Below are 12,743 nucleotides of genomic sequence, written 5' to 3'. Positions count from 1 at the left end.
TGTGCATTTCTCTCTGTTAACAGGACCATTGCCAACTATTTGGTGTGGAGAATGGTTTATTCCAGAATTCCAAACCTTAGCAGGCGCTTTCAATATAGATGGCTGGAATTCTCACGGGTAAGTTTAAGAAGATTGTAATGTTACAGCACTGGATAACTTTACATGCTAGAACAGTGTGCTTATTAACTGATCCAGTAAAAATAGCCTTTAGGGATGGGACAGGGGAAATTTTGCAGCCCAAGGGCTTTTCTTGCTTGATTTCTTTTTGTTCAGATACAATTCAAATACAGTAAGAGTACACTCAAGCTGTAATTTAATGGGTCTATATAAAGATTTTTAAGGTAATACTTAGGGCCATCACATTGTTTTTGAACTCTCCTCTTATTAACTTATTTCCATTTTTCCCCCAGGGTTTTTAACTGGGTCATTATAATTATGATTTTAACATTTTTTAGTGATATGTTTGACACTATCTTTTGAAAGTAGTTTTTATTTCTTTTTATTTAATTTTCACTGACATATAATGTTTATGGGCGTAAAATGTGATATTTTAATCCATGTACATAGTATGGAAAGATTTAGTCAAGCTACTTAAAATAACCATTACCTTACCAATTTGTTATTTCTTGTATTAAGAATATTAGAATCTACTTAAGCAAATTTGAAATATACAATTATTATTACCTGTGGTCATTATGCACAGAAACACAAATACTATGATTTCACTTATACCTGGAACCTAAAAAAGTTCATCCCATAGAAACAGAGAGTAGAAAAGTGGTTAACAGAGGCTTGGGGAAGGAGGGCTGGTAAAAGGGGAAATACTGATTAGAAGGTACGGAGTTTCATTGTGATCTGTTGCACTGTAACTGTCATTTATTTTCAGTATCCTGAATATTCAAATATGTATGACATAGGCATTACGTGGTAAAGTTTCAGTTTTAATTTGGGGATAGAGTTTTGTCTTTAACTTGACTTAGATCTTCAATCTTGAATCTATTCTAATTCTGCTAGGTGCATGAGCCACCCTGCCCACATCCTTTGAGACCTTCCTCAAGTTGCTGAATTGATCTCCCTCTCCCCACTCACCTGACTTTTGAGTCTTTGCTTCTTGTCCATCCCTGATGCCACATGTTTTTCTGATCTGTTTCTGAGGCTTATTTCTGAATAATTCTGCCACCATTAGAGGATTAAGGATTTTGTGATTTCTAAAACTATTTTATTTTTCTATCAATTTAAAGCTAAGTGAATGGAAAATCTTATAAGCTCTGATTTCACTTAACAGACATTTTATTAGAGAAACTAGTGAGCATAGAAATTCTTAGTGGGCCATTTTGGTTACAAAGTAATGCAGGTATTTTGGGTACATTTTGGCCCTTCAAAGTGACTAGAATAGAAAGTCATTTTGTAGAGTACAGCATAAAACAACTATATATATGTAAGTCATATCAAATGGTTAAGATTCAGGGCTGGGGTTGTGGCTCAGTGGTAGAGTGCTTGCCTAGTATGTGTGAGGGTTCAATTCTCAGCACCACATATACATAAATGAATAAAATAAAGATCCATCAATATCTAAAAAGTAATTTTTAAAAAAATGGTTAAGATTAAAAAAAAGTAGATTTTTTGATGTGAGTGTATTTTTAACTCCTATGGATCACATAAAAGATGGTACCTAGCTGCTTTCCACCCTCGCTGTGAAGAGAATGAAATAGGTAGGTAGGTAGGTGAGGGGGGGGAGGGAGAGAGAGAGAGAGAGAGAGAGAGAGAGAGAGAGAGAGAGAGAGAGAGAGAGAGAGAAAGAGAAAGAGAAAGAAGAAGAAGGAGGAGGAAAAGTAGTGTGTAAAAATTTGAGATTAGGTATGAGGGGATGTTTCTTGAGTGTGAAGTGCTAAATATAATTTTGAATTGCCAAAGAAGGTTGTAGGAACTCTTTCTTTAGAGGTTTTAAAAATAGATTCATACCTTACCTCTGAGAGGGGTCATGTTACCAGAAAGCAGAGGAAGAATAGATGAACTGAAGCATTAATCTCTTTCACCATGCTCCAACAACCTGGGTCTCACTTTGTGCAAGGGGCAATTCTGGCCACCATTCACCATTCTCAGAGCCTCCCTTCCCTCCTCCACTGCCTCCCTGCATGTCCAACCTCCAGGGACAACTTAAACTATATCTATTTCTCTGCATTCATCCCCAAGAGTAAACCTTTGAGACCTCCAAGTCCTGCTTTCAAAGTTCCTTACTTGTTTGTAAATGTTTTCTTATGATGGTATAATTGGGACTGAGAGGAGAAGTGTTTACATCTGTATTTTATTCGTTTACCAGTATCTTCTCTGCTATGATACGATGTAAATATACTCCCTGGGTTGTTCATGGTGGGCCATTTTATCCTGGTCTGCCTTTTTAAGTGTATTCCCCAGAGCAAGGAAACCCTCACTGGCAGGAACTTTGATTTAGATCTTTCCTGTTGGAACTTCAATTCTTAGTAGATATTAAGTACTATCTGAACACTTGAACAACATCCCTTCATATCCCTACTGACTACAGAAAAGCTGTACCATTGTCTAGATCCTTTGCTTAATGGAGAAAAGTGGAAGAAAAGATAAGGTACATTATTTTTCACTATCAAAACATTTTTATTTAGTTTTAAATCAAACTAGGGACAAGCAGAATTATTTTTCTTCATCTGAGTTTGCCTTTGCCTCTGCGATCTAACATATATATGGGCTTGGGTGTGTAATGTTTACAAACTGTTTTCTTCTGCTGGTTGAATCTTTTTAAACATAGGTGGTTTTATCCAGTGAAAATTAAACTGGATTGATTATCTCCCACAGGTGATCCAGGGGACCACAACTTTGCTGCCTCAATGGGACAAATGTGTAAACTTTATTGAAAGTGCCCTCCCTTACGTTGTTGGAAAAATGTTTGTGGATGTGCACTTCCAGGAAGATAAGAAGGAGATGGTAAGTGGAGCTCCCTACCTGGTAAAAAAACAGTGGCAGTCTAGCCAGATGTAATAAGGATATAATCAGTAGGCCACTGCCAGCCTTCCAGGTGGTAGAGATCTGTAGGTATTCTCTTTGGGTTCTTTCCATTTCTCAGCAAAACATGAAGAAAGATCAAATGAGAGTGAGATGGGTAAGCAGATATTGAAGGTTGGAGGAGAGAGGAGAAGGTGCTAATTAGTTGTCCAGAGGAGTGGGAGGGAAACTTAACTGAAGAAATGTATTATGGCTACTTGGAGATAGGCAAGGTCTAGGTCTAGGTGAAATTCAAGGTCACAAATTTAAAGAGAGGTTTGTCACCATGGTAATGTAGTTTTCTCCATCTGTTTCAGCTGCATTGGAAGAGAGGATTTTTTTTCTTCCAGTTTTATTGAGGTACATTTGACATATCAAAATTGTATATATTCAAGGTATATAGTAAGATGATTTGATATACTGACATTGTGAAATGGGTCAATCAAATCAACACATCTATCACCACACCATTTTGTGTTTGTGTGTGGTGAGGACACTTAAGGTCTACTCTCTTAGCAAATTTTAATTATACAATACATTATTGTTAACTCTAGATATCATGGTGTACATTAGATCTCCAGGACTTATTCATCTTATAACTAAAAGTTTGTATTCTTTGACCAGCATCTCCCCATTATTCCACTCAGCCCCTAACCACTATGGGTCTGTTCTCTGCTTCTATGAATTCAACTTTTTTAAAGATTCCACATGTAAATGAGATTACACTGTACTTGTGTTTCTGTGTCTGGCTTGTTTCACCTAGTGTAATGTCCTCCAGGTTTATCTATGTTGTTGCAGAAGGCAGAATTTCCTTGTATTTTGTGACCAATTAATATTCCACTTTCTCTGTGTGTGTGAGTGTGTGTACATATGTTTTAGTCAGCTTTTTTGCTGTTGTGACTAAAAGACCTGACCAGCACAACTGTAGAGGAAGAAAAGTTTTTTGTTTTGTTTTTTTGGTGCTGGGGATTTGAACCCAGGGCCTTGTGCTTGTGAAGCAAGCACTCTACCAACTGAGCTATATCCCCAACCCCAGAAAAGTTTATTTTAGGGTTCACTGTTTCAGTGGTCTTAGTCCATAGAAAGCGAACTTCATTCCTCAGTGCTCCAGGTGAGGTTGAACATCATGGCAGAAGAGTGTGGCAGAGGGAAACAGCTCACATGGTGATCAGGAAGCAGAGAGATACACCACTTGCCAGATACAGATATATTCCCCAAAACCACATCCCCAATGACCCACCTCCTCTAGCCACATCCTACCACTTCAGTTACCACTCAGTTAATCCCTATCAGGGGATTAATTCACTGATTAAAGTTTAACCCAATCATTTCTCCTCCAAACCTTCTTGCATTGTCTCACACGAAGCACATTTTCTTTATCCATTCATCCATTGATGGACATTTAGGTCGATTCCATATCTTGGTTATTAGGAATAGTGCTGCAGTGAACATGGCAGTGCAGATGTCTCTTCAAGATACTAATTTCTTTTCCCTTGGATATATACCCTGTAGTGGAATGACTGGATTGTATGGGAATCCTATTTTTTTTTTTTTTTAGGATTTCTCATACTGTTTTTTTGTGATGGTTGTACCAATTTATATTCCTGCTGCACACAAGGGTTCCCTTTTTTCCACATTCTTGCCAGCACTTGTATCTCTTGACAATAGCCATCCTAACAGATGTGAGGTGATCTCATAGTGGTTTTTATTTGCATTTCCCTGGTGATTAATGATGTTGAATGCATTTTCATACACTTTCTGGCTAACTGTGTGTCTTTGGAAAAATGTCTATTCAGGTATTTTAACCATTTAAAAATTAGGTTATTATTGTTTTGCTATTAAGAGGGCATATTTTGAATTTTCAGTTTGGATTGAGCCAGGGTTTTGTGTGTATTTTGATGAATTATGTTTTACAAATGTCAGGAGGCAAAACATCTAGGTATGATTAACTAATAGGAATCCATGTAATTGCTGGGTATGGTGGCACACACTGATAATCCCAGCTACTAGGGATGCTGAGGCAGGAAGATGGCAAGTTTGGGGCTAGCCTCAGCAACTTAGCAAGTTGCTATCTCAAAAAAGTGGGGTGGAGAGTCTGGGGATATAGTTGTAGAGTGCTTGCCTAGTGTGTTCAAGAACCTGGGTTCAATTTCTAGTACTGAAAAAGTCCATGTAATCTGTCAGATACAAATATATAAGCATCTTGAATTTAAGGGTAAAGATATAAGGTCTATTTAGTCATGACTATTCAAATAGTTAATATTATGAAGTGATAAATAATAATACCAAAATGTTGGAATATGTATTGATACATAATGCATAGCTATGTATTCTGTGTTGAAGTTTTGGAATACCATAAATCTAAATACATTTTCCTATGTTAACTTATTTTTACTGTCTTTGGACACTTTGGAGAATTTTTGTGAAGTTTGAGTCTTTTATATTTGAAACAGAAAGTTCTCTTGCAAACAATTCCACTGAGGAATTAATACCTTATTTTAAAATACTCAATATTCTCCTTGTGTGCTTTCTTTTGCTCCTTGGTTTGAGTAAATGAATGGAAAACTTATCAAATAATCACAGTGGTAACTTTATAAGTTCTGGGAAGGATATAAAAACAATTAAGGAATAATGGATATAAATATATATATTAAGAATTTTTGGCAGTGGAAGAATTTTAAGTAATATGAAAAGTATGTGGATTAAATTTGTTTTCTCAGTTTGGGTGAGAAAGATCCATTTTCATATGTCAGAATGTGGCATTCTAAAATAAAGTTGATTTTGGCAATTACTCCTCTTATTTTGATGTACATGGGGGTAGTGTGTTATGTACACAGATACTCATCTCTTTTACATAAAAGTATCTGCCTCCCTTATGCCAAAGCTATTTGCCTTGGGGAATACTTAAGTTGGAAACTTATAAGAGAAAAATCTGGCTTTTTATAGTCTTGTTACAGGGCTCCCATCCAAGAACCACCTGGAACCATTGATTTACTTCAAAAGCATTCTGTATTTTTAGTTATAGTCCAAAGAAAAAGACAAATGGAAAGAGTCCCCAATAGGGAAAATTCCAGAGACCTTAACTCAGAGGAAAGGCCACCATTATTTATTCATCAAAAAAGTTTGTTAAGCAAATGAATATGGTGAGATTAAACTTTAGGCACTTTTCAAACTTTAATGTGTACATGGATCACATGTGGATCTTTTTGTTAAAATGCAGAATCTCATAGCATTTTAACAAGGGTATTTTAAAGTTGCGTTTAGGGTAAGGCCCAAGAATTTGGCTAATAAGCTCCCAGATGCTGCTGCTGCCATTCCAGGGACCACACTTTTTGAGTAACAAGGCCTTCTCCTCTTTCATGTGTTTGTAAAGAGTTACTACCAAAAGCACAAACATGGTGATTCATGGGAGCAGGCCAGATCAATGGACATTGACAGCAATACTTTGTTTATCAAAATCTATTGCATTAATGTAAATAACTGCTTCATTTTTCAGATCATTGAAAATTTTTGTGATTCAGATTGGTTTAAATGGATTGTGCCAAACCCTTCTTCAGGGCCTCCATGCTTGTGCCCCCTACACTGGACTATTTAGTTTTGCCTTGAAAACAGATACGTAGATTTTTCTAAGGAATTATTGCTCCTCTTCAGTGTCTCTGATTCTTGAGCCTCTTGACTGCAAGGTTTGCCCAACTGACTCTGGTTGGCACTCTTTGCTATTGATAATGAATGGGAAAGAGGAATTCATTTCTAGACTTTCTTGGTAAAGGGAGAGCACACACCTCCCCATCATAGATATCTATCTGGATCTTACTGATCTACCTACCTACCAGGGTTCCTTTCTTTTTCACTGTGAAAAACACACTTCCACATTACTCTTTCCTTATGACTTTCTGTATGCAAGCATGCATTCACACATACAGTTATGCCAACACATCCTTCTACTTATTCACTCACATGATGATGGGAATTTTTCAAATTTAATTAGAAATGAGAAGAAAAGCATGAATTAAAGGAGAGTCATTCAACAGAAAGTAACCTAAAGAGGTCAGATGGAACAGTCTTCTACTTTTCAGATAGTGGAATAGCTGTTGGCTATAAGCCTTGCTTGTCCTTGAGAGACAGGCCAGTGGAGTGAGTATAGGGAGATGTAGAACTCTTTAGAGTGATTGTGTTAGTTTGATGTCACTGTAACAGAATACCTGAGATAAATAATTTAGAAGAAAGATTTATTTTATTTCATAGTTTCAGAGGTTTCAGTCCATAGTTTGTTGACCCATTGCTTTTGGACCTGTGGTGAGGCAGATAATCATGGTGGAGGCACAATGTACAACAAAGATACTTATCTCATGGCATCAGGGAAGCAGAAAGAGAGGGGAAAGGTTCGGGTCCCAGTGTATTCTTCAAGGATACATCCCCAATGACCTACTTGCTCCAAGTTTCCATCATTTCCCTGTAGCACTATTCGTTGGGGGACAAGCCTTCAAAATATGAGCTTTTGGGAAGCATTTAAGAACCAAGACATAGTAGTGGATGTCTTTGTGGTCTAAAGTAATACTGCCCTTCAATATGAGCCATGTATGTAACTTTAAATTTTCTAGTAGCCACATTAAAAAGTAAAAGGGAACAGGTGAAATTGATTTTAATAATGTTTTGTTTAACCCAGCCTATCAAAAACAATCATCATTTCAGTATATAATTAATATAAAATTATCAACACAATAATTTATATACTTTATTTCAGTCTAAGTCTGAAATCCCATGTGTTGAAACATCCCAGACTGTTTTCCTGAAGGGGCTGAACAATGTTGCTAGTTTCTATTTTATACTTATAGCACATCTCAGTTTGGACTAGTGACCTTTCAACTGTTCAGTTGCCACATATTGCTAAGTGGCTATCATAATGGACATTGTTGGTCTAAAGAATCCAAGAAGGATCCCTTGATCTCAGCATGAGGGTTTGGTCTCTATGTGAGAGTTTGTTAGTAGCCAGGAGTAGAAAGGTGGCATTTGTGGTAACTAGTCAAGTGGATTTCTAGGAGAGCTATAACATCAGAGGGGAAGGACTCAATACCAGGATTCATGACCTGGGAACAAGGGTGGGAATTCAAGTCAAAGTGCTGCTTCATCAGGATATTTCAGGTCTTCTGGGATACCAGCTTAGAGGAGAAAACAAATTCCAGACTCTACTCTGAGGCAAATGCCTTGGGGCCTTAGTTCTCATTGATTTAGAGACTATGTGGGGTGGAAAGTATAAGTTAAAGACATTCAGTGCTCTGGAGGTGCAAAGGACTTGGTCAAGCCAAAGCCAGGGGTCCAAGCTCAACGTCACTCATGGTTAGTGAGTAGCATTAAATAACATTCAGGAGTAAATTTATGCTGACTGAGTATAGGAAAAAGCCAGGGCAAGTGCAATGATAAATGGAATTTCCCTTGACCTTGGTGACTGGGATATAATAGTGGGGACCAGGTGTACATGTACTATCCAGGTTTTGCCAAGACTAGTCTCTGATCAATTATTTTCATTCAGGAATCAAGACTGGAGTACTAGATAGATTTCTTGGTTTCAATTTTTATTTTTAATTTTTTGAGAGAAATCAGAAATCTGAATTTTGATGTGAAATTTCCCACATTGTGAATCTTGGTCAATACTCTGGAGATCAAAATAATTATGTCCTGTGGATATCATTTGTGACTTTTTTTTTTACATGTAGGCATATCATATTCAAACTTCAAAAAAATAAAAATTAAAAATTAATTATCATCTTGAAAGAAGACAGAGGAAAAAATATCAAACATATACAAGAACAATAACACTCTATTCAGCTTCTCAGAAACAATGCAAGCAAGTGTGAGGAGGGAAATATTTAAATTGTTGAAACATCCCGGACTGTTTTCCTGAAGGGGGTGAACAATGTTGCTAGTTTCTATTCCCATTCATCATAGATTTCCAGTTACTTCATGTACAGTCAGTATTGTGTGTCCATGTTTTCCATTTTAGTAGGGGTATATAAAATTTGTGTTATTTTTTTCTTTAAACATTTGGAATACTGTTTACAATTTGTGACTTTTATATTGATATTTTCCCCATCTCCCACTCTATCCCCTTCTCTCCAATCTTTAGAACTAAATATCTTACCCTTGTCTGTCAGAGAACTTCTTTAATTTTTAAATTTTATTTAGATAATGATTATATATCATATTAGGTAAGCAGTTAACAAATTACTTTTATGGAAAGTTATATACAGGATGGAAAGTGGGACTTCCCTGGAGAATTAATAATATACTGTCACCATAAATAGAGATGATGCTCTCATCCTGCTGTGACAAGTTCTAATCTATATGCTCATAAGTTAAATGATGGGAGATAGGATTAGGTGTGTCTAGGGAAGGGTATCTAAAGTTATCACTTGCTATTTTTCTCTTCCATTTAATTTTTATTATCAACCATAATTTATATCTATAATGTACAAGTAAATGTCCCAGACAGATATCCATGTCCATGAAGGGCAGGTAAAGATCCCATGAAAGCTAGAGAGAGAAGGGTTTTTCACCATGGGTATAGTGGCTCTGTGATGATCTGGATATAGTGATTTTAATATCTAGTGATGAAGCTTTTTAACAAGGATGAGGGAGGAGGGGAGGAACTGGGGAATAAAGTTGACCAAATTATGCCATGTGTGTATGAATATATCATAGTGCATTCCAAATTTATATATAACTATAATATACAAATTAAAAATAAGTAATTAAATAGAAGGAAGACCAATACAGTACAGCATGGGGATCAGAGGGAGAGAGGGAAGAGGGAGGGGATAGTACTGGGGATTGAAATGGAGAAAACTATGTTATATGCATTTATGAATATATCAAAATAAATCCCACTATTTTGTATAATTACAATGCACTAAAATTAAAAGAAATCTAATGATGATAATAGTATTGGGTACTTTAATTGAGGTGTAACTAGACTTCCAGCAAGTTTTTAATGTGTTTTCAATATAAAAACTCATTTAACTTCACATTGACCTCATAGTTACTATTAGTGTATTCATTTTCCAGATGACGTAACTGAGGCTCAGAGAGTTCACCTAAATTCCTGAGGTCATGTAGCTTGCAGATGGCTTAGGAGGGATTCAAGTACAGATATTCTAGCTCCAAATATGTGCTTCATTCTGTGTTAATCAGTTTTCTATTATAGTAAGATACCTGAGCTTATAAAGAGAAAAGGTTTATTTTGATTCATGGTTTTAGAGAGTCCAGTCCTGTTCATATGGCCCTATTGCTTTTAAGCATGTGACCAAGCCACATGTATGGCAGGAGTGTGTGGCACAGCAAAACTGCATACCTAATGACCAGGGAGCAAAAGAGAGGAAGAAGGGTTGGGGGTGCCCTGGCCCCTTCCAGGCATGCCCCCAGTGACCTAAAGATCTCCCGCTAAGACCCACATCCTAAAGACTCTACCACCTCCCAAGAGCACCACCCTGAGGAACAAATCTTTACCACAAGGACCTCTGGGCAACACTGAAGATCCAAACTACAGCACATTCCCTGGCTTCTCTCTGAAACAAACTTGGATCATTATCAGTTTTATGACTGGAATGAGGAGACTAGAGACTTCTCAGTGGCGCTTCCTGTTATTAATCATCCTTGTTAGGGTATTATTCTAATAGTAACATCTTATAAAAATAAAAGGCTCACATTTCCTATTTCTTAGAATTTTGGAGATAAGATACAGCTGGAATAGCTTCAGTTTCTAGCATTTCCATATTTTAAAGAAAAATACAGTGAAAACTTAATTCAAATTCAACCAGTTGTCATTGCATTCTTGTGTTTATATACCTGTCAAGAAAGGGATATAAGAAACAAGCTGATTATCAGAGGTTTGATCTAAGAACAACTTTTTAGGTATATCTTTGGTTCAGTCTATACACTGAGCTCAATTTCTGTTACTTTCTACTTACATTATTCTAAGGAGTGATCATCAATATTTCAAATGGTGACCTATGTCTATGGAATATTTCTTCAAACAGTTTTTTTTTGTTGCGTACCATTCTCTAGTTACTAAGGCAGAAATGTGAGCATATACATCAAAGACCAATTTTTCTTTTGTGTTGATACTAAAAAAGGTCTTTTTGCTATAGCTATAGCTTCTAGAAAATTCAATGAGTTTGGAACTACCGTCTGAACATTTCAGCTGAGCTAAGTTATTCTGCATTAAAAAAATCTTGTTTTATTTCATTGTAGACACTATGTACTTAAACTACCTATCTTTTTTCATATATATTCATATATCTCAATTCTGCCTGTAGGCTTTTTACCCTGCTCCCTCAAGATTTCTGTGTTTTTGTTATAAAGGGATAAAGAAAGAAAAAAATATTTTGATGCTTGTTAAAGTCACCAACACTATTTAGGTTATTGCAAAGGGTGTGAATTCTGTTGCAATAGGGGAGAGAGATTGGGCACAACTCCAAATATTGCAAAGATAGCTGTGAATTTCAAGCAAACAGGCAGAATGAGGGGGGGTCATGGGATAGAAAATTATTAAGAAGAAACATCAAGAGTAGGAAAATTATTACTAAATCAACTTAACAGGATTCTTGCTGCAGGCAGTTCAAGGTATTAAGGGTGGAAAACAAAGCATTGAATCTGATAGAGTGATATAATATTGAGGGTTGGGAATTCTCTCTAAAGTAACTTAGCAGGATTCTTGCTAGAACCTGGCTAGCATGGACAGGATGGGGGTGACGGGGTAGAAAGGAGGGCAGGGTCAAGGTCCAGTTGAGAAACTAAGCTCTGGTCAAGGAGATAGTCTTTGTCACTCCTCAGACGAATCTAAAGTCACTGGTCTCTTATTATATATTAAAACATTCTATATGCAGAAGGTTAATCTAGGTAAAGCATAATAAATCTTTTATTATGCTTTAATAAATATATTTTTAAAAATTTTTATGTGGTGCTGAGGATTGAATCCAGTGCCTCACATGTACTAGGCAAGCGCTCTACCAGCGATCTACCACCCCAGCTCATTATTACACTTTAGGTTTAGACTTTGGACAAAGAATTAAAACTTTTCTTACTGTATAAAACAATTCAGGAATTACTCCTGCACTCTATTAGCTTATTCTCCCCATGGTAAAGACATTGTTCATGTCCCCAAATAATGCCATAGATGACCTACAGTATCTTCCGTTTTTTCTGAGCTGCTGTTTGTATGAGCGATTCTACTATAATTCTTATCCTAACAATGGAATTCTCCTCCTACCCCATACTGCTACAGCTGGTGTTGGAGACTTAAATACCCACATGGGTCCAATTGCAGTGGTGGAGTTTGAACTTGCAACCTCTATATGCTAGGAGTTCAACTCATTAGTGAGTCAAGATAATTGATTTGATGTACTGCCATTAATATTCTTTAAGTTCTCCAATTCCCTGTTCACTGTTTCTCTCAGTGGTTGAGTAAATGAGATATAACTATAACAGTGATGGCAGAAGTCACATGAAAGTCAGTGCCATGCATTATAGCATCACCCTTATACTGAGGGTTTCTTCATTCCCTAAAGATGCAGGTACTCTTGAGAGTTGCTCTGAAGACCAGCATATAGATAAATTTCTCTTTGACACAGTCATGTAAATAAAGGATATTTTTTTTCTGGCTATCAAGTGTTCTTGTTTGTTTGTCTAGTAAATGGTATCAGGTATTGTCCAAATCAGTTTCCAGAGAAACT

The 12,743-nt window shown here is 36.5% G+C and overlaps 1 protein-coding gene across 1 annotated transcript in view; it reads left to right on the top strand.

The window, feature by feature from the left end:
- Window positions 1–12,743, top strand: part of Phex (phosphate regulating endopeptidase X-linked) — a 190,456-nt gene that overhangs the window by 64,492 nt on the left and 113,221 nt on the right. The window contains exons 10-11 of the mRNA XM_047537191.1: window positions 24–117; window positions 2,830–2,958. Coding sequence (XP_047393147.1) covers window positions 24–117; window positions 2,830–2,958 — 223 coding nt within the window. The remainder of the gene's footprint in view (window positions 1–23; window positions 118–2,829; window positions 2,959–12,743) is intronic.

Source organism: Sciurus carolinensis, chromosome X (assembly GCF_902686445.1).
Source record: "Sciurus carolinensis chromosome X, mSciCar1.2, whole genome shotgun sequence".
In the NCBI taxonomy this organism is placed as follows: domain Eukaryota; kingdom Metazoa; phylum Chordata; class Mammalia; order Rodentia; family Sciuridae; genus Sciurus; species Sciurus carolinensis.
The sequence above is the reverse complement of the archived record's forward strand: the minus strand, read 5'-3'. Positions and strand labels throughout refer to the sequence as shown.